The sequence below is a fragment of the Mustela putorius genome, unplaced genomic scaffold (assembly GCF_011764305.1).
Source record: "Mustela putorius furo isolate JIRA1106 unplaced genomic scaffold, ASM1176430v1.1 tig00001075_pilon_pilon_pilon, whole genome shotgun sequence".
In the NCBI taxonomy this organism is placed as follows: domain Eukaryota; kingdom Metazoa; phylum Chordata; class Mammalia; order Carnivora; family Mustelidae; genus Mustela; species Mustela putorius.
Window position 1 is genome coordinate 2,173,151 of NW_025421560.1, and position 20,681 is coordinate 2,193,831.

The 20,681-nt window shown below is 50.2% G+C and overlaps 1 protein-coding gene across 1 annotated transcript in view; it reads right to left on the reverse strand.

Moving 5' to 3' along the window:
* Positions 1–20,681, reverse strand: part of PCNX2 (pecanex 2) — a 288,518-nt gene that overhangs the window by 8,229 nt on the left and 259,608 nt on the right. The window contains 6 exon segments of the mRNA XM_045087258.1: positions 970–1,154; positions 1,826–2,100; positions 2,613–2,843; positions 3,358–3,502; positions 17,628–17,740; positions 18,456–18,689. Of these exon segments, the coding sequence (XP_044943193.1) occupies positions 970–1,154; positions 1,826–2,100; positions 2,613–2,843; positions 3,358–3,502; positions 17,628–17,740; positions 18,456–18,689 (1,183 nt within the window).

Genomic DNA, 20,681 nt, shown 5'->3' on the forward strand with positions numbered 1-20,681 from the left:
AAGACCAAATCCCTCCCAGGTTGTGAAGGGCAAAGCCCAGCGCTGGCAGGAATCAGGACAGAGCACCTGCTTCTCCCGCGTCCATCCACCTGGTATGTCCTCTGCGAGCCCTCAGTGCCCCCTTTCCAAACCCCATCCCCCTCCCAGTGGCATGGATTCTAGAACCTCATCCATCTGGTTGAGCCTAACTAGGTGGGCATGAGCTGAAAAGCGGTTTTAGACTTTAAACTCACCCCAGACGTGGACCAGTGTGCCACCTCTATCCCGTGTGCTGGTGCCCCTCCCTGCTGTTGTTATGCTCTGAATGTCACGTGTACAGGGGGAGGTGGGAGCCAGAGAGGAGCCGGAATGGGGGAGCAGGAGTCCTGTCTGCACCCCACAGGTTCAGAGAGGGACGAGCCACTCTGGGGGATGCGCACAGCAGGCTGGATCGGTAGTTACGGATCCTCCAGACACAAGACACACGATCCAGTGGCCACCGGAGGAGAGAGATGTAGGAGGGGAGGGTGTTGCCAGTGGACAGATGGACAGATGGACAAATGGCTGTCTAGGGTAACAGACAAGAGAAGGATTAAGGATAAAACCACAGTCTAGGGCACCTGGGCGGCTCAGTGGGTTAAAGCCTCTGCCTTCAGCTCAGTTCATGATCTCAGGGTCCTGGGATCGAGTCCCGTATCAGGCTCTCTGCTCAGTGGGGACCCTGCTCCCCGCTCTCTCTGCCTGCCTCTCTGCCTATGTGTGGTCTCTCTCTCTCTCTGTCAAATAAATAAATAAAATCTTTAAAAATAAATAAATAAAAACCACAGCCTAAGAGTTTTTTGGAAGTAGAATCAGTAAATTTGGGGCATCCTTTGGCCCAATCCTGATTTTTTTTTTCTTTTTGTAAGAAGGAGGACAGCATCACCCGTGACATTGGTCACTAGGACCCAAGGAGTTCGATCAGTACCTGTGAGGCCTTGCTGCACCCACCTGTCTTCTGTGTCCCTTCGCGGGGCGACCAGTGGCGCATCCCATCTTTTCTGGGCTGTTCCGTGCTGCTCTCCTGGCTCTCGCCGCCGGGAGCGCGGCTGCGGCCTGCAGAGGGGGCAGCCCTCCCGTCTGCATCTTCAATGTTACCGGTACCTGGCTGGCCGGAATCACAGCCCTTCCGCACCCTGTGAGGGGAGAGGGCCCTCAAGCACTCTCTGCCGATGGTTCTGCCCCCTCCTGTGCCCCACTGCATCCATGTCGAGGTCAGGGTGGGAGACCATGCTCCACGGGTGAGCAGTGCCCCGGGAGGCGGGCGGAGGGCACTCCTGCTCCCAGACGCAAGTGTCCTGGGATGAGTGAGCTACAGCCCTGACCTTCCGGAAGCACCCCAGGCTCTGAGGCCTGAGCTAAGCCGCTCGGCCACCCTCCGGCCACTCCTCCTTCCGTTCTGGCTCACCAGAGACCTTCTTACGAGCAGGCAGAGGGCTCATGGGATGAGAGCCGCATGCTGTGGGGGCGGGGCTCAGGCCTGGTCTCCCTGACAGCTGTGCTCTGTGACCCCCAGCGACCCACAGCCTCGGCTGCTCTGCAGGAGCACGAGCTGGACCCCAGCCCTGGCAAGTGTGAGGAACAGTCGCATCCGTGTGAGTTTCCCGGGTATGAGTTTCCCACTATCGGAAACCACTCGCAGAAACAAATGATCTGCTGGGCCGCTGGGGGAGAGCAGTTTTCATCGAACGTGGAAATGCTGGTCAACAGTGAAACTCTAACCAGACGTCGGGGAGCTTTCCATATCACACCCCCCCGGGGCCCCCTCCCCAGCATCTGGATGAAGGTCTGGGTGGGAAAGACCTACCTTAGCCACTTGGTCAGGAACCACGTCCTGATGCTGTCCAGAGGGACCGGGCCACTCCAGACACTCTGCAGCTGCCTGTGGGTCCCGAGGTAGGACGTGGTCAGTGGGGACACGTACATGGGGTACCCCAGAGGCTGGTCGCAGGAGGAATTGATCAAGTTTCGGAGGACCTGCTTGTTGTTCTGGATACTTCCACGCTCCGGGTTGCGGTTCCGAAGGAATATGAGCTCTTGCTGCTGTCCGGCCCAGAGGCCGCGGACACACTCTTTGTTAACCTGCGGGTTGGGGAAGGAACAGGGAGGAGAGTGGATGACGGTGCGTGTTTTCAGTCTGCTGGTTTTACGCTACAGACCATGAGCAGGGCTGCGGGCCAGAACATCGGGGACCACACCGCTCGGGCCTGAAGCTGTTTGCATGGTCAGGCTGGAGGAGTGGCCCTAGAAGGTGCGGGTCCCCCCACTTCCGTGGGGAAATGGGGTGGAGAGAAAGCTGTTGTTTCGGTCCAGCGCTTGGAAGTGATACAAAGAGAAGAAATACTGGATAGAAAGCCTTTGGGTCCAGGACTAGGCTACTAGAGATCTGAAAGTTTGGAGAACTAGAAGGTGTTTACAAGTAAGCCAGATCCTGACACTCATCTACATGGGCGTCTGCCAGAACTTCTGCCCAAACCCCATGAGTGACCCTGGCCTCCCGGCCCACCGCTGCTCCTCTAAGACCATGTTCCTGCACGAGAGGCCGGTGCAGGGATGCGAGCACCAGTGCCAACCGGCAGGTGGGGCCTCTGTACCTTGATGACCTTGAAGCTCAGGAAGCCCCTGTGCAGCATGATGACCTTGTACTCGTCCGTGCCCTCGTCCACCACGTGCCGCAGGGTGAGCAGCTCCTCCTTGTTGGACAGCACGGCGCCCCTCCAGGCCGGGTCACCCTCGTGGCAGATCACGACTTTCTTCTCAAAGGATTGGATGGCCTCATAGAGGGCCCCTGGGTCTTCATACTCGTCAGGGCAGGTGAACTGGTCCTGGGGGAAAGAAGTCTGACTGCGGGCTCAGTGCGGACCAGAGAGCTGACTGTGGTGACGGCAGGGGGGGCGGGGGTTGCAGCGGAGGTGAGTGTCCAGACAGCGACCAGCTGATGACCCCAAGAGCCAAGTCCACATCTGTGTGGACTGTTTTCCCACTCTCCTCCCGCATCCCGAGCGGCAGGAGAACGTGCCCAGGGAAACAGCTTTGTGGCTTGGGCTCAGGCACCCGAGAGGTCATTTTCTCCGGCCAGTTCCTTTTCTGCCCTAGTGGAGTATCACCGTCTCCTAGCCACTCTCGAGGACCAGTGGCCGCTGGCTGATGTCAAGGATACCTGGGTGGCCTCGGTGTTTAGTTTCCAAGTGACACACCCACTCACATAGGTCATGCCGTGAAAAGGGACCTACCTGAAAGGTCTTGTTTGCCCCTTGAGAAAGGATTTTTCAAAACTTCTTTTTAAAAAATGGATTTATTTTTATCTTTTTAATTTTTTTTTTTTTTTTTTTTTTTTACCTGGTGAAGCTTCAGGGACATCCTGATGGCTGGAGCGACGACCTTATGCAGAAGGTCCATGTCAGCAAAGACCCACTCGTCTCGTGCTGTGATCCTGAAGTCACCTTTGAAGAGGGCGTGAAGGCCATACAGGAAGGAGTCCAGGCTGAAAAGCAGAGTCCGACTTACCATTCGCTCACCCTGAACCGCGTTCAGAAGCCTGCCCTTCAGAGCCAGATCTGAGGCTCCCATCTGCGCTGTCAGGAATGACCTTCATGCCTCTCAAAGGTGGGCTGAGGCAGAGCCCACCCATGCCTGGCCACAGCCCGTGTCCACACCCTCCTGACACCCGGCGTCATGGCCAGCCTCAGTACCACGGGGAGCCCCTCGTGCTGAGCTCCAAGAGTGACAGTGCAGGTCCTGGTCACCGCATCTCCACGTGCAGGGGGTCTGTTCCAGGACCCCCAGTGGAGCCCTCCTTGGTGGGGGGACAGGGAGAGCTGACAGGGCCCCCTGGGGACAGCCCAGAGCTTGTGGTGTTCTCAGCATCCCAGGCAGGCTGCGTTACTCTGTAATGCAAACTGGATTCTACCACGGTGTGGAAAGGAAACGAAACCCAGTGGGATCTCAGATGGGTCATCTGGACCCTCCAAGCATGTCCGATTCCCAGCCGCAGCCTTCGGTGAACGGCTGTGTAAGAGGCATTATTGGGGGGGGGTTGTTTAAAATGAAAGACTGGGGGCACCTGGGTGGATTAATGTGGGTTAAAGCCTCTGCCTTCGGCTCAGGTCATGATCTCAGGGTCCTGGGATCCAGCCCTGCATCAGGCTCCCTGCTCAGCGGGGAGCCTGCTTCCCCCTCTCTCTCTGCCTGCCTCTCTGCCTACTTGTGATCTCTGTCTGTCCAGTAAAAAAAAAAAAAAAATCTTTAAAAAATAAAATAAAATAAAATAAAATGAATGACTGAAGGGTTTTCTGGGTTTTCACGTTCCGAGGTCTTTCCTGCCCTGCCTCCATTCCCTGCACATAATTGAGCACCGCCAGGATCGCGAACACGAGCGTCCTCCCAAGGGAAATCCTCCACAATCTTGACGCTTTACAGTTGGGATGAAGGTCGGGCACCCGGGTTCGGGAAGGCAACGGATCCCGTATAATGGGAACAGGAAGAGGGTTCTTCTTTATTTCTGCTGCTAGACTCCGTCCAACAGCCCTGGCCTCTTGGATCCCTGAGCGGCAGTTAGGAGGCCAGTACGAGCAGCAGCAGCCCTGATAGGGCTGAATCGGGACAGAATGAGCCGGAAAACGTGTGAGAAGCAGAGTGTCACAGGACGGCTGCTCACGAGGACTTAACGAGCTGGCTTGCTGCACAGGACTTCTGATTCGGTGCAGTCTGTTAGACCTGCATGTCAGGGAAATCGCTCCACTGATTGCTATTTTAGCATTTTGTGGCAAAACGCACCACTATCATTAATTTCCTTCTGGAACTCTCTGGAGAGGAACACCGTGGCTTTGAGTCAGAGCAGACTGTGGGAAACGGAAGCAGCTGAGGTCTAGGCAGGTGGGGCTTGGGGTGCTGCAGTCTGGCGGAGCCCAGAACTTTCCAGGAGTTCCAGGAGGCAGCCTTCCCAAAGGGCTCTCCCCTCACAGAACAAAGACTTCCTGGGCTGTGAGCTTTAGTGACCACCTGGGAGGCACCTAGGAGAGAGCTACAGGACAGCAGGGCCGGGCTGCAGAGGGAGAATGCCAGCGGCGAAGCTGTCAGCTGAAAATGTCCGAAAATGCCACTGTCATCGGATGGGGGCTGAGCACTGTGAAGGGACAGCTAAGTGGCAGAACATGGGTGAGCTGTTCTGGAAAGGTTCAGAATGCCATCTTTCTTGCATACACAGGAAGACAAAATACTACTCCAGACATAGGACGGGTTTGGTGGCAAAGGAACATTAAGGGACTTGACAGATACCCAGAGGGGTCTCTGCAGACCAGAGGGCGACCAAGGAGTTCCGGGTGCCAGGCTCTCGTGCTCAGCGCAGGTGTCCAAAGTCTGCTTACTCATCAGGAGGAAAAACTCCCCTTACTCGGGAAGTCCCCCAGCAACAGACACTTTACTTGTCATTTTGCGGGGAGAAAGTGATGCTGTCGCACTTAATGCTCTTCTTTTGAAATAATTCTTGGTGTAGGAAACAAAGCCCGAATCAGAATTCCACTGGACTGGCGGTATCATCCCTACCGCCTTAAAGGTAACGGCGTCCTGAAAGAAAGCTGTTTCCTCATCCTTAAGAGAATGAAGCCGAGGAAGGCAGAGGGGAGTGATGGGCTGGAGGAGACGCTGAGCGGCAGAGAGCCGGGCTCTGGGACACCTGCGGCACGTTTCTGATTTGGAGCTTCATATTGCTCTGTCTTTTTAAGATTCCACTGAGAGAGGATGAGCTCCCACCCCCAGGCCAACAGCTGGAATGGGGAAAGACGACCATATCTGAGTCAATCAAGGTTGGCCTTCATGGGGACGAAAGAGTCACCCCCTCCCCCTCCAGCCCTCCCTGACCTGACCTGGGATATTAGTGAAACAGGCTGTCAGCCAGGCAGTCTCCCAGTGCAGAGGCAACTGCGTCCAGATGTGCGGGATGAGGTAGGGGCCAAGGAAGACTGGGTTCCAGAAGGAACCTGACAGAGATATAATCATGTGTTTAAGATGCATAACGAGGTGCCTGGGTGGCTCTGTGGATTAAGCCTCTGCCTTCGGCTCAGATCATGATCTCAGGGTCCTGGGATCGAGCCCTGCATCGGGCTCTCTGCTCAGTGGGGAGCCTGCTTCCCCCACTCTCTCTGCCTGCCTCTCTGCCTACTTATGATCTCTGTCTGTCAGAGAAATAAATAAAATCTTAAAAAAAAAAAAAAGATGCATATCCACACGTGAGAACCAGCTACCACGGTGCTGAGACAAGCCTGGGCTTCCAGGCACTAAATGCGGGCTCAGATGTCAACAAAAAGAGCACTAGAAAAATATTACTTCTTAATACCACGATGAGCGGCTGGTGCTTGAGTGCACTTTTTAAACGAAAAGACCGGTATGTATTGTTCAGGCTGCAACAGCACGCTGCCGGACCCAAGGACACATCAGCGTCCCGGCCCTCCAGCCGACTCCGTTAGAGGTAGCGTGTCTGCACTGCTTCCCGCTTGGCCCTGGGCCCTGTCCTACCGGCCTCCACCCACACTCCCCAGGCCAAGGACCAGAGCCATGATCTTGCCTTTTCCACGGCGCGTGCATTTGTGCGTGTGCACGTTACAACAGACGTGCTGGCCACCACCTCGGCATGACTCTGCAGCCCCACAGACACCGGCAGCCACAGAGCTGGGTGTCCACAGATTCTCTGATTGCCCGAACTCCCCCGTGTTCGTCTTTCTGGTTCCTGACCCAGCTTTCTCTGAACGAACACATAACTGCTGGTGATACATATAGATGAGAGACTGGGCTCTCTGGTTCTTAAGCACCCTTGCTCCCAGCCCCTCTAGAAAATGCTGTTTTCTGGCTTGAGGCTCTGGCTGTCCCTTGCAGAACCAGCCCCTGCCAGTTTGCTAGCGTGCGCCTGGCCCAAGGTTTATGCTTTAACTAGTACTGCTCATTTCAGCGCCTCCGCCATCACCGTTCCTAGCAAGGACAGAATGAGGACAGCCAGTTGAAACAAAGGCTGTTTGTTTTCACCCTCTTGTAACTCCACTTTCTTTATTTACGGAAGGGTCCTCCTGGCTCCCTTCCGGCCCGAGGCTGCTTATGCCATCCCCCTAAGCCCCACTTTTGCTTGACATCACTGATGGGTTCAGCCTGCCCCTCACCTGTACCCTCTTCTCACTGGTTCTCAACTGCTGGCAATTTGGGCCCCCGGGAGACGTTTGGAGACCTTTTCGTATCTCACAAGCAGGGCAGGGGGTGGGGGGAAGAAAGGCAGTGGTGTGCTCTGGCACCTGGCGGGGTGAAGTCAGGCAGGTCAGAACATGGGCTGGCCCCCACTGCAGAGAGCCACGCAGCCTGAAGTTTTATCAGGCCTCTGCTGAGAAGACTGCTCTTTTTGAGAAAAAGCTCCACGGGAGGTTACAGATTTCCAGTTTTGGACAATGAAATCTTGGATCCAGGCTTAATGAATTTTAGGGTTCAGGGGGAAACAGCTTTCTGGCAGGTAGTTTCTGTAGGAATCACAGTGGGCTCCCCAGAACAATGACTGATTCGTTCCTTTTTTGCTCCTTTCCAAACAGGCCATAGACTGTGTTTACAGCTCAGCCCTGCGAAGAGCCTTCTGCCGCTGAGCATCGCATTAAAGGAGAGCTGGTAGACCATATGTGAACAATTAAGTGTGACTTGCGGGCTGGGCTGCCCTGTGCTTACTGATTAGTAATGGAGCTGCAGAGGGAGCTGTGCCTATCCTCCTCAGTCAGGACTCCAGGCTCCGAGAGCACGTCCACCTCGGGAGCCCAGCATGCCTTCGTGGGCTTTGCTCCCTCTGTGCAATTCAACAACTGCCCTGGTTTCGTGGCTAATTCCATCACTCCGGCCACACTCTCCTGCTAAAGAGTCCCTCCCCCAACACACACACTAACGAACAAGAATAGTCCAGGTGACAAGCATCACCTCTAAGCAAGTGAGCCAGAGACGGATAATTTTCCATCTTCCTGGTGGCTTGTGGATTACTAAGCACTTTCCATCCAATTAGCTCAACTCATTTGCATGGGTGCTTGCACGAGATGAATTATTGTAGCCTTTCCTTTAAGAGGAAACAGGCCAGGGGCGCCTGGGTGGCTCAGTGGCTTAAAGCCTCTGCCTTTGGCTCAGGTCATGATCTCAGGGTCCTGGGATGGAGCCCCGCATTGGGCTCTCTGCTCAGCAGGGAGCCTGCTTCCTTCTCTCTCTCTCTGTCTACCTCTCTGCCTACTTGTGATCTCTGTCAAATAAATAAAATCTTAAAAAAAGACAAACAAAAAAGGAAACCGGCCAGAAAGGGATAAGAAAGAGGGTAAGTGAGGTGGGAACAAATACTCGTATCTCATCCCTCTGAAGACACATCGGAGCAAAGCCATGGCTGCCTTCTGGCTCCCCATCCGTCCAGGAAACCTTGCTCTGAGAGCATGCAGCTGGAGCCATCTTCTTACCGACCAGCCCAGAGACTGTGTTAGAAAGAACCGGCTCTTGAAGTCAACCCCATCTCATCCTCCTGAGGTCAGCTGCCAGTCATTTTTCAAAGTTCAGTTTGGTGTATATACTCAGCACACACCCTGAATTGATATTGTATTAAGAATGCTTTCATGGGGGCGCCTGGGTGGCTCAGTGGGTTAAAGCCTCTGCCTTCCGCTCAGGTCATGGTCCCAGGGTCCTGGGATCGAGCCCCGCATCGGGCTCTCTGCTCGGCAGGGAGCCTGCTTTCCCCGTCTCTCTGTCTGCCTCTCTGCCTACTTGTGATCTCTGTCTGTCAAATAAATAAATAAAAATCTTAAAAAAAAAAAAAAAAAGAATGCTTTCATGCACGCTTTACCCAGGAAGCTAGTCTATCGGCTCTAGGATCAAACCAGCCTGCGGTCTGGATCCCAGAGACCTGCCACCTGAAGGGCACACTGACAACAAGCAACGGAGTCCCTCGGGTAGGATCAAGGTGCTTCACTCGGTTTCAGAGTTCAGGAACCACACGGCGAGGCAGCATATGGCCCATAAGAACTGGAGGGAAGGGAGCCAGAAACCTAAACCCAAGCTTCAATTTTGGCTCTGATACTTATTGATATTGGCAAGTCCCTCAACCTCATTATCATCTCTTTCTTTCTGTGTTCATCCTTAAAATGGAGCCTGTCCAGGGAGATGTGAAGGCTGGGTGAGCGGCCAGCGAAGATCTCCTTACGTCAGGGACTGGGTGGACGCACACGTGTGGTTTGAGGACAAAGGACACATCTCGGTACGGGGGAGGGAGCCAATCCACCCTGGTGTCCGGCATTCATCTGCTCCCTGGGACCCATGCCTGAATCCTGAAAAATGCAGAAGTCAAGTTCAAGAGAGCGGGAGACTTGAGAGTGCAGGCAGAAGCAGCTCCCACCGGAGAGGGCCCCAGCCAGCAGGACAGGGCAAGGTGCAGGCCAGAGGGTGAGGCATCCCTGAACACAGAGGGCCGCGCGCTTCGGGAGCCGGGAGGCGTGTCCACAGGCACCTTCAGCAGCTCTCAGCGGTACACGCCACGGACGAGCCGTCCACGAAGGAAGCCTGGGTGTGTGGAAGGTGGGAACACAGGCCACAGGGATGAGGGCGCTCTGAGGAGTTCCTACAGGACAGATGGGGTTCAGGGGGCACAGAGGTCAGGAGAGGACTCTGGAGGCTGGGCGGGACCCCACTGTGGTGAAACACTGAGCCGGCCACTCCTCCGCATCCTGGGCCTTCCAGCCGGTAACTACCTACCTCATCCTCTCTCAAGCCTCGACAGTGTATAAACTCGCGTCGAACACGGAGCACTGCCCCTGTATGTGTGCAGGAAGCACATCGTAAATGTTCCCTGCTACCTTTCGTCTCATTTCAGCGTAAGCTCCAGGTGTAAACAAAGGGATGTTTATGCTGCAGAATTCCGCCTCATGACCGGAGAGCAAGGGGGCGGCCTTCAGGGATGTTGTTTCAACTGAATCCCGAACAAATGATGAAACCGTAATTCCCAAGTAAGAAATCATTAAAAGGCAAGATTTGATGAAAAGCTTTTTAAAAATGCGTTTGACCTCATGATGTTTTTATACCAATACTCTGTGCTCCTGAGCCTCCATATCGATGGGTCACTACCATTAGCCAGTGAAAGTGCTTCTTGAGGCTGCCCAGGGACCCCAGGGATCAGGCACACGGCAGCTGTTCAATGTCAAAAGTAGATTTTCTGACCCAGTTCCTGGAGCTCCTCTGCGGGTGGTTTGTGAGGGGGTCTGGGGTCTATATTCTGACCAAGCTGCCCGGGGAATCCTGAGATGAGGGACCAGAGAATCTGGGTGTCTCCTAAAGATGTCCAGCCATGTCAGAGAAGGAAGGGAGCCAGGACCACGGAGTTTAACCGCTACACCAGGCCAAGGAAGAAGACCGTCCCACGTAGTATCACAACCCAAGGTCCCAGAAATGCTTGCTCCTTTTTCTAACTTATAAATTTGCAGATTTTCTATACATTCCAACCCTCCGAGCTGAGCTGGATGGTCCTGATTTTAGTCAGGATCTTGCATTGTATTTACTTTGTCTCTTTCTTTCCTAGATTCTGGCTTCTGAGTTTCCAACCACAGTCGAGCAAGGGGACCTCAATCTTGTTCTGCAAGGTGATCCTGTAGGATGTCTGGCCCTCGTTTGGGCATCATCTCTAGTGGAAGCTTGGGAGAAGAAACTGAGATCATGTCCTGGAATTCTGAAGAACACTGTTTTCCTCTGTCCACTGGGGGTGAGAAGGGTGAGCAAATGGCATATGTGACCTCAGACCACAACAGCGACTGCCATAGACCACGTGTCAGGGCTCCCTGTCTCCTGCATGGGGCTTGGCACAGCACATCTATGGCTGGCTTGTCTAGCGTTTTTCAAGACTGTTGACCTTGGGGTTCTCCATCCTCTTGGAACCCTAGTCTACTCCAAGAGCCAGTAAGATTTCTCCTTCAAGCAAACATGTTGCTGCTATAAAATGCTGCCATCTTCTCACCTTTATCTCTATAAATGGCACATTGGCCAGGATCTGCTCTCCAACTTTCATGTAATAGAAGGTAACAATCAAGCTATCTTTTAGCTTGAGATCAGTGAAACTATTTTGACTTCCTGCTAAAGCATCTCTTTATGGATGTGTGCCTTTCTTCAGTGGCAGACACAGTTCTCCAGACCAAATGGGCCTTAAACTCCAAATCCAAAAAAATTACTGGTATTTGCTTGGGACATCCATATTAATCCATTCTGTCTCCAAAACACATCGATATTTTATGTTAAGACATTATAATATGCTTATGCTCCTGGCTAGCTTGCATTCAGCATATCATTTTAATTGATTCTCAATTTACTCTTTCTAGTTTTGCATGTACACGTTTTTATTTCTTGAGGATTTCCAACGTGCTGTGTTCCTGGTCGTAAGGTCAACAATACTTCGCCAACAAATCCATCAAATAAAGCAGGGCCTATGACTTATGCTAAGCTGCTGTGTAAGACCCTCTGGGGAGTCAGAGTTTGAAAATCCTCTGTTAACTCTTAACATTAAATATGTGAGAATGACCTGTGAGGCTTCATCGAGTACAGCTAAGGGCATATTCCTGATCTTAAAATGACATAATGGTAGATTGCACACATGCGCACACACCCAGAGGTCACAGGCCACACATCCTTTGAACACAGAAGTAACTACACTAAATAAAATATTAGCAATTTGTGGGGCACCTGGGTGGTTCAGTCGGTTAAGAATCTTGATTCTTAATTTCAGCTCACGTCATGATCTCGTGGTAGTAAGATCAAACCCCACAACGGGCTCTGTGCTGGGTGTTGGGGCCTGCTTAAGATTCTTTCTCTTCCTCTGCACTCCTCCCCCTCCCCCATTCAAAAAAAATTAGCAAGTTGAATTCATCACTGTATAAAAAGAATAATATAACATGACTAAATAGAGGATATCTCAGAATTGTAAGGCTATTTCAGCAATGAAGAACCCTATTAATGTAAGTCATTACATTAGTAGATTTAAGGAGAAGAATATCATTTGAATCTATGCTCCCACATTTTAAAATAATTTAACATCCTTTCCTGATAAAAGTTTCATTTAGTGAGCTAGAAAGGGGAGGAAACCCCCCAACTTGATAAAATGTCTATTACAAACCTAAAATAAACCTTACTTTTTAATGCTAAAGTGTTACGCTTATTCCCTGTAATACATGGATTAAGGCAAGGATGCTGTGGTAGCAGAATAAGGGGTCCCAAAGGTGTCCATATCCTAATTCCTGGAACCTGTGATCACATTACCCTAAATAGCAGGAGGAATTTTCCAGATGTGATTAAGAATTTTGAGATGGGGAGATTGTCCAGGACTACCTGGGCAGACCCGATGTACTCGTAAGGATCCTCGTGAGGGAACGAAGGAAGCAGAAGAAGAGTTTGAGTCAGACAGAAATCAGAAGATGTTGTCCTGCTGGCTGGAAAGATGGAATAAGAGGCAGCCATTAGGACAGGGCATGGGCCCTTCCTCAGAGCCTCTAGAGGGAACGCCGCCCAACAGATAACCCTGGTGTTAGCCTAGTAAACCCCACTTTGGACTTCTGACCTCGTAAACTCTAAGATAATTAATTTATGTTGCTTTAACGCACCAACTCTGCAGTAATTAGTTCCCGAAGTAATAGGAAACGAACACAGATGCCCATTTCCAACACTGCCCTGGAGGTCATAGCCTAAGTAAGAAGAAAAAGAATTGAAGATAAATATCGGGGAGAAGAAAAGCCATAACCATCATTATTTGCTGATATGTCTTCCCACCAGAAAATCAAAGAGAATTAATCATAATATCATGTTTATAACAGAGATCATAGGCGTGTCCCAAATAAGAGCAAATAATAAAAGAAATCACCTTCCCATATGCCAGCAGTAACCAATTAAAAATGTGACAGGAAAGAAAAATTCTATGCCCAATCAAAATAAGCCTACAAAATATCTAGAAATAACCCATTCAGAGACGAAGAATCTCAAAAAAAATGGTAAAAGTTTACTAAAAGACACGAAAAAAATGGAATGATCGCAAAGATGCGCCATGTCACTGAATGACATTTGTGTTTTCTCAAGCAGCAAATTCAATACAGTCTCGATCAAAAAGCCAACAGAACTTTTTATAAAATGTGACTCTAAATTTCACCTGAGGAGAACATGAGCAAGAAGGGGTCGCACCACAAAACAACAAGGAAAAAGCAAAAACAGAGGGACTAGACTTCTCAGATATCAAAACGACATTATCACTCTAGGAAACCAAACAGTATGTTATTGTTATAAGACAGACAGATTGATCACTTTAACAGACCTGTAAATCCAGAAGTGTACCCCCTATGAATGGGAATATAGACTATGGCAAAAGTGGTATTTCAAATTAGTGGTGTTTTTAACTCACTAACTGAATCACTAATGAGCTACTGAGCAAATGGTATTGGACTATTAGCTATCCTCTTGGGGGAAAAATGGATCCCTAACTCCCATCATGTATGAAAATACATTCTACTTGATTTGTTAGGAGCGGGTAGTCTAGTGGGCTCCTTCTCCAACAGATCCTACTGCTTTGCCCAGAATGCAAGATCCAGGCCATTGCCCAGGGCCAGGTTTCCAGTGAGAATCCTTGAGGGATGAAATGGCATCTTTTTCTGCTACAAAATGGCTGGTTCCTTGAGCTAAGTGCTCTTCTCCTGTCATGGAAAATGGTGCTCTCTGGGTCTTAGGGGCCAGGAGAAGAGAACCAAACACTCTGAATCTTATGCTGCCCTTGTTTATGAGAAATAAAGTCCTTTGTCTCTGACCCGCGTGTCTCGTGTCCTCTGCTAGACTCCATGAAAATATAACAACGTAGGTAATTACCTAATAAGTAGATTATAATCAAATCCCAAGACCTGATAGGACAATTAAGTGGAAAGAAGTAAAAGTGTAGAATTATCAGAGGGAAATAGAGGCTATTATTTTTATGTCCTGGAGCTGAAAGAAAAACACTTCTAAGAAAGACACAAAATCTGGAAATTATAATTTTTTAAAAGGGGTAGTAGATAGAAGACAAGTGTACCTTGATGGAAAATATTTTTAACATATATTAAGATCATAAGATGAGAATACCTCCTAAAAATCAGTAAGAGCCTAATAAAAATGGGTAATGCACATAGATAGGCAGGCAATTCACAGAAAAAATATGTGGCCAATAAATATGTAAAATGATCTTTACCCTCACTATTAATAATAGAAATGCAAATTCAAACGAGGATGAGATAATTTTTCACCCATGAGACTAGAAAAATTAAAGACTGAATCTCCAGCATTAGTAAGGATATGGCAAAACACTCTTGGATAGACTATAAATTGGGGCAGCTTTTTTGGAAAGCCATTTAACTGTATCTATAAAAATTACATTAAAACGTTTTCTGAACTATGGAATTTTTTCTCTTTTTTTTCAAGCAAAACCATTTATTGAATTCTAGCATGTAAAATGTAGAGCACAGCTGTTCGGCTAAAGTAGAACTGGGGGTGCCATCGTGCTCTGTCCCACCTCCCGTCACACTGCGTCCCTCCCCTGCCCCATGACACAACCAAGTCAGAACTCTGTGGGCGTCAGGCCCCGGAACCACTGGGCCAGGCCAGTCTGTGAAATCTGTCACCTTTTTATTAGTCCACGGCTGACATGGAAGCGTGCTGTCAGACTTTGCTGTGCTGTGGGACCGCTCAGTAAAGCGAATCAGTCCCAGATAATCAGAGCTTTCCCCAGAGCACCGAGAATATTATTCCCAGATTTATCTCATCACTATGTTTGGAACGAGCAGAGGTGACATAAAGTATGAGAAACTGTTTGAGACAAAGAAAATCCCATCAACGTGAGGTTTAAAAAAGCAGCTGGTGAGCCTGGTGCTTAATCAAGAAAAAAACAAATAAAGCTGACCTGGCAAGAAACCCTCCGATCAGGAATCATGGAACAAGTTCCTCAAGGAGCAAGAGAGAAGAAGTCTTTGCAAATGGTGCTCAGGTGGGAACTGAAAGAACAAATCCTCAAAGCATCTTATCTGCAATTTGTACAGAAAATTTGGGATCTTTTTTTTTTTTAAACCAGCTTCAGATGGATCAAAAAAAACACCACCTGCCTGGATGCTAGGACTATCTGAAGACTCCAGAAGTCTTTGGAAGTTTCCAGAATCCTCCAAAACCCTTCCCCAAATGCGTTCCCTCCTTACAGTTTCTCCCTACAGTTTCGTAAGGGGCTCCTGCTGCAACCACATGATCCTGTTTCTGCAAAGCCTGCCCTGGAGCCTCCTGCTGGGCTTCCCATCATCAAATGAGGCCCTGGGCGATGGACCACAGAGGGCACCGCCGGGGCCTTGCTGGAGGCTGAGTGTGGTGGGAGAAGCCAGTGAGCTCCTCCCTGGGGTACTTCCTAGGACAGGGCTTCACTGAGCACTCACATGGGTAAGTCACTGAGCATTTCTCACCTTGAAGAAAATCAGAAAATTCGGACATGTGGGCAATGAAAGAGTCACACGTTCTGATGTCCTAGGTGCTGACCTTCTCCTCAGAGGCCCTCAAGGCCACGGCCTCGAGGGACAAAGGAGGAGACATGCCAGCCACACCACTGCACCCCTGAAGGACGCACGACCAGCAGCGGCCGAAGCCTGCCACCCACCCTGGGGAAGGGTCAGCGAGGCTGCCCAGGCTCACTGATCCGACGCCCAGGGCTTGTGAAGGTTGTTAAGCCAAAACATGAGGGGGTTCTGCCCTTCAGAAGCTTATAATCCAGCCTAACAATGGGCACTTCAGTTGAGTCCTAAAGGGCCTGGTGTCAAGGACATGATACAAAAATCCTGAAGAAAGTGCAAAGCAGACGAGAAACCAGTGAAGGGAGCCTACGTGGAACTGATTTCGAGCTTCCCGGGTCTCTGTGATGCTCAGCCTTGGCCACACACTGACATCACTTGGGGGAGTGGGTAATCCTCATGTTTGCCCCACCCCTGCAGGGTTCTAATGTCACTGGTCTGGACTAGGGGAGGGCATGGGCTACTATTTAAATATTTAGAAGTTCCCCCCAGGAGATGTTAATGTGCAGCCATCCACATGATCCTGACAGACAAGAGGAATCTAGAACACTTGGCCCCTGGTGCTAAGTGCCAAAGGAGAAGTCTGAAATGGCCTGTGATTGGGGGATGAGAACCTCATCTCATAACAGCCACTTCACGGGTGTAGCAGGAGTGGAAGGTCAAGTGGCAATGGGGTGGTGGGGGCCACAGAGCTCAGTGTCATTGGTGACAGAAAGTTCTGGAGCTTGTGCGTGAATGCAAGAGAAGACCGGGTGACAGAGGGTAAAGGGTGAAAAAGGCAAGAGAGAATTTAACCTTGTTTTTGTTCTTTAAGAAGAGAAATTTGAAAATATTATTCATCCATAAGAAGGAGGAAATCCCACCATTTGTGACAACATGGATGGACCTTAAGGGCATTATGCTAAGTGAAGTCAGTCAGAGGAAAGCAAATACCGTATGATCTTACATACATAAATCTGAAAAACCAAGCTCATAGATACAAAGAACAGACTGGTGGGTGCTGGGGTGGGGGTGAGTGGACAAAAGTCACCAACTTCCAGTCATAGATAAGTAAGTCATGGGTTGTAACGTAAGACATGTGACTCTAGTTAACGATACTGTATTGCATACTTGCAAGGTGCTAAGAGAGTAGATCCTAAAAATTCCACCACAAGATAAAAGGTTTGTAACATAATAAAAATACATATGGGGATGCACATTAACTAGACTTATGGAAGGGATCATTTTGTAATATATACACATGCTGAATCATTATGAAAGTAATACAAAGTTATAGGTCAATTATAGCTCAACTGTTTGAAAAAGGAGAGAAACTTGAACTATGTACATACAGGACAGGAAGATCTGGGTAGAAAGAGAGCTTGAAAAACCAGCCAAAGGGACATCCAATTAATCAAAGTCCCACAGAGACAAGGAAGGGTAGTCTAGACCAGAGTACAGATGTGCTGCTTTTCTTTTGTGTGGAAAAACACGAAAAGAGAACGAACCTTTATTTTTTTAAGACTTGTTTATTTGAGAGAGAGAGGGTGTGTGAGTGCAAGCTTGGGGGTGGGGGAGGCAGAGGGAGAGAGAGAGACCATCTCCAGCAGACTCCATGCTGAGTGTAGAGCCTGGTGCGGGGCTCGATCTCATGACCCTGAGATCACAACCTGAGCCAAAAGCAAGAGTTGGATGCTCAACCGACGGAGCCACCCAGGAGCCCTGGGAACAGACCTTTATTAAGCATTCATTTTGCCAGAGACCAGGCTAGGTAGTTCTAATAAATGGTTTCATTTGATCTTTCCAGCAAACCCACCAGGACTCTTGTGACACAGAAGTTCCTGTGCCTAGAATCCCAGGGATTTAGCTGTTCTGTATTCATGCTATTTCCAAATGTAGAGCTCCCAATGGTCACAAAGCCTCCTTATGAGCCCAGCACAATTTATTATGGCAAGAACTAGCTACATAAACAGTCCAACTTTAAAATAAATAAAACAACTGACAAAAATACAAAATCTTGGTGCCTGTACCAATGGTTTTCTCACATACCTGAGAGCCATGTTGTGGGCGGCCGTTCCCAGAGCTCTCCTCCCCAGGATGCACAGGGCAAAGGACAGGGTCACTAAAGCAGAGTCCTCATCACTGTCCAGGTTCTTGGAGGGCTGGAAGAGCAAGTATGTTAATTCAACTTTCCCAGGGATTCCATCACACAGCGACACAGAGTCACATCTTGGGGGGCTTTGTAAGTCAGCCATTGGGGTCACTTGGTCCCGTAGCGTGATCCAGGGATGGGGGAACTCTCGGACTCCTGAAACACTCTCTCTTGTGGTTGGAGAGGGAAAAAATTGAAATGAGGGAGCTACTTTTGAGAAGCTGTCATTGTCTTTGGTTTCATTCCTAAGAGGCTGTGTTCATCTCCAAGTGTCCTCAGCGCGGGAGCAATAATGCCCTGAGACCCAACTGCGGGAGTGTTGGACCATCTTGATTGCTAAACAGATTGGTTCCCTAGTCCATGATTCAATACCCTGCATTTTGGCACAGATAATCCTTTTTATATGGAAATCTCAAAAAGCAGCTCTACACAAAGAGGTTTCCAGAGCTTCAAAGCTACGCCAAAGGCTTAAAATTGCACTAACCCTGAGCACAGCATAGAGGGAAACATACCTTTTAAGGCTCCTTTGCTGGAGACAAGGGTATATGGATTCTTCCTTTAAAATTCTGCTTACGTGTTAAACAAACACTTATCCAAACACCAATGTTCTCGCTGCTCTATTTGGTCATTGTCTACCATACAGCCTAAGCAGGAATGGACTTTATAAAATGCTCCTCATGTTTCAAATTTAACCCAACGCCTCCAGGCCCGCTTCCCTGACCCACCTCCTGTCTCTTCCGTGCACAGTACTGAATCCATTCAAGATAAACGTTGCAGAAGCTGGCGCGGGTTATCCCCTGGAGACATGGGACGTAGTCATCATCCACGTTAATGTTGAACATGGCAAGGTCACGCTCAATGTAATGCCACTTGGCAAAAGGCTGCAAGGACTTCAGAAGGGATTCGTTTTTGATCCAGGAGAGAAGTTTGGGGGACGTTACCATATAGTAGATTATGCTCTGCAGAGAGAAAGCAAGATTATGAGCCCTTCTAGACATTCTAAAGACAGTTTTTTATTTATTATATCTCATAAAGTCCATCAGTGTCAGGGATTGACATGTGGTGTCACTGTGTTTCCTGCTAGGTTTTTTAATGAATTTAAAATTCATTTTTTAAATGAAAGTTTTAATTCATTTATTTGAGAGAGAGAGAGCGCGCGAGCAAGGATGAGTGGGGAGAGGGGCAGAGGGAGAGGGAGAAACAGACTTCCGGATGAGCAGGGAGCCAGGTGGGGCTCAATCCCAGGACCCTGGCATCACGACCTGAGCAGAAGGCAGAGACTTAATCGACTGAGCCACATAGGCGCCCCTTTCCTGCTAGATGTAATGCATAGAACTCACCTGAGACATTCTAAAATGTCCTCTCTTACGGGTCACTACAGGGATGAGGGAAGTAAGAACAGAACGCTAATGGAATGTGCCAGAACAGAAGTTCCGGGGTGAAGAAGAATGACAGCCAGCCTGATCCTTTCTGAGAGAGACACAAAAGGGCCCTTGGGTTACTGCAGGCTTCCTTGGATGCCCAGCGTGTCTGATCCGGCCGAAAGAGACGGGGGCAAACCCTCTTCCAGGACCCCAGCCCAGGAGCGTTCAATGAACAAAAACACCAAAGTTCTTATGGAAAGTACTTATGACGAGGCACTGTCGAAACACACATGCACATGTAATGCCGGGTGCCCAGACAGTAGACATCTGCAATGCCTTCCAAAATAACCCGTGTTCTCCCTCCATTAGACACGCCACTTGGGAATTCCAACTGGTGAAAATGCCACCCTCGGGCCTTCTCCTTCTTGTCACAGCTTTATCGAAAGCCATCTTGTAGCTCGTGAATGAATTCATCCTTCAGAAAGGCTAGCTCCTGGCCGGGAGAAGTCCAAGCACAGCAGAGAACGTGAAACTCCAGCTCCAGTATGGGCGCCTCCACGTAGGTGGGAGCATACCCTCCCTACAATCTTCTCTGTGCTCTATTACCACAGGTGAACAGACGTGCTGCTCACAGCACTGAGGCTGGGCTCCCCTCCTCCAGCAGCCACCCCCCACCCCCGAGCCTGGAAATCACCAGCATGGGGGGGGGGGTGCTTGGTGCCAGGAGGCAGTGCTGCATGCTCTCGTGGCCCCAAACCCTTAGCCAATGGCCTTCTCTGATTGTAGACACATGTTCCTCCAAAGGGAGATGACAGACAGGAATGCACACAGCCTGGGCCTGGCCAGGGCATGGGGACTGTCACCTGTGACCGCAGTGGGCAGACACTTCGGGGCAGCCTCCTGCCCTCTCGCCTGCTCTTCCCTCCCCTGGGCTGGGATGTGGAATCTGGAGAACCAAGGTTGGAGGTTGCTAAGGAGGGTCTGGTCTCAGGGTCTGAGGAGTCTGAGCAGGTGACGGGACAGACACACGAGGTCGCCGGATTAGGGCCAAATCACCGCAAAGGCCTGACTCAGCCGTTCTCGGCTGTTGGGACTGCAGGCAGCCTGGACTCTGGGAAGGCCAGCCTGTGGCTCATGACGTGTGGCCTTCCTCTGCGGCATATTCCCTACTAGGCTTCACGGCCCACCCGACCCCAAATGGGGAGAACAGGGGACCCCAAATGACATCTGCGGTTCTCACCATCCCATTTCTGCAGCACTGCACCCAGGACAGCCCTGCTGGCCTGGAGAAGTCCCCTCTGTGTAAGGAAAGAGGGACAGAGAGGGAGGGAAGGCGGCAGAGGCCCAGGAAGCTGAGAGTGGGAGGCGGGGAGGACAGAGCTGCAGCGGAGCCCGAGTCTCTTCGTTATTTTGAGGCTTAAAATGAGCGAGTGTGCACGAAGGACTCAGCGCGAGGCCTGGCGTCTCTGCCTTACCCCCCAGGAGCTGACACGCGGGGAGGCCACAGTGGTCTGGAGCAGCGCCGAGGCCACGGATGACATCAGGGGCCAGGAGACAGCTGAGTCTACAGTTCTCGAGCCAATCTAC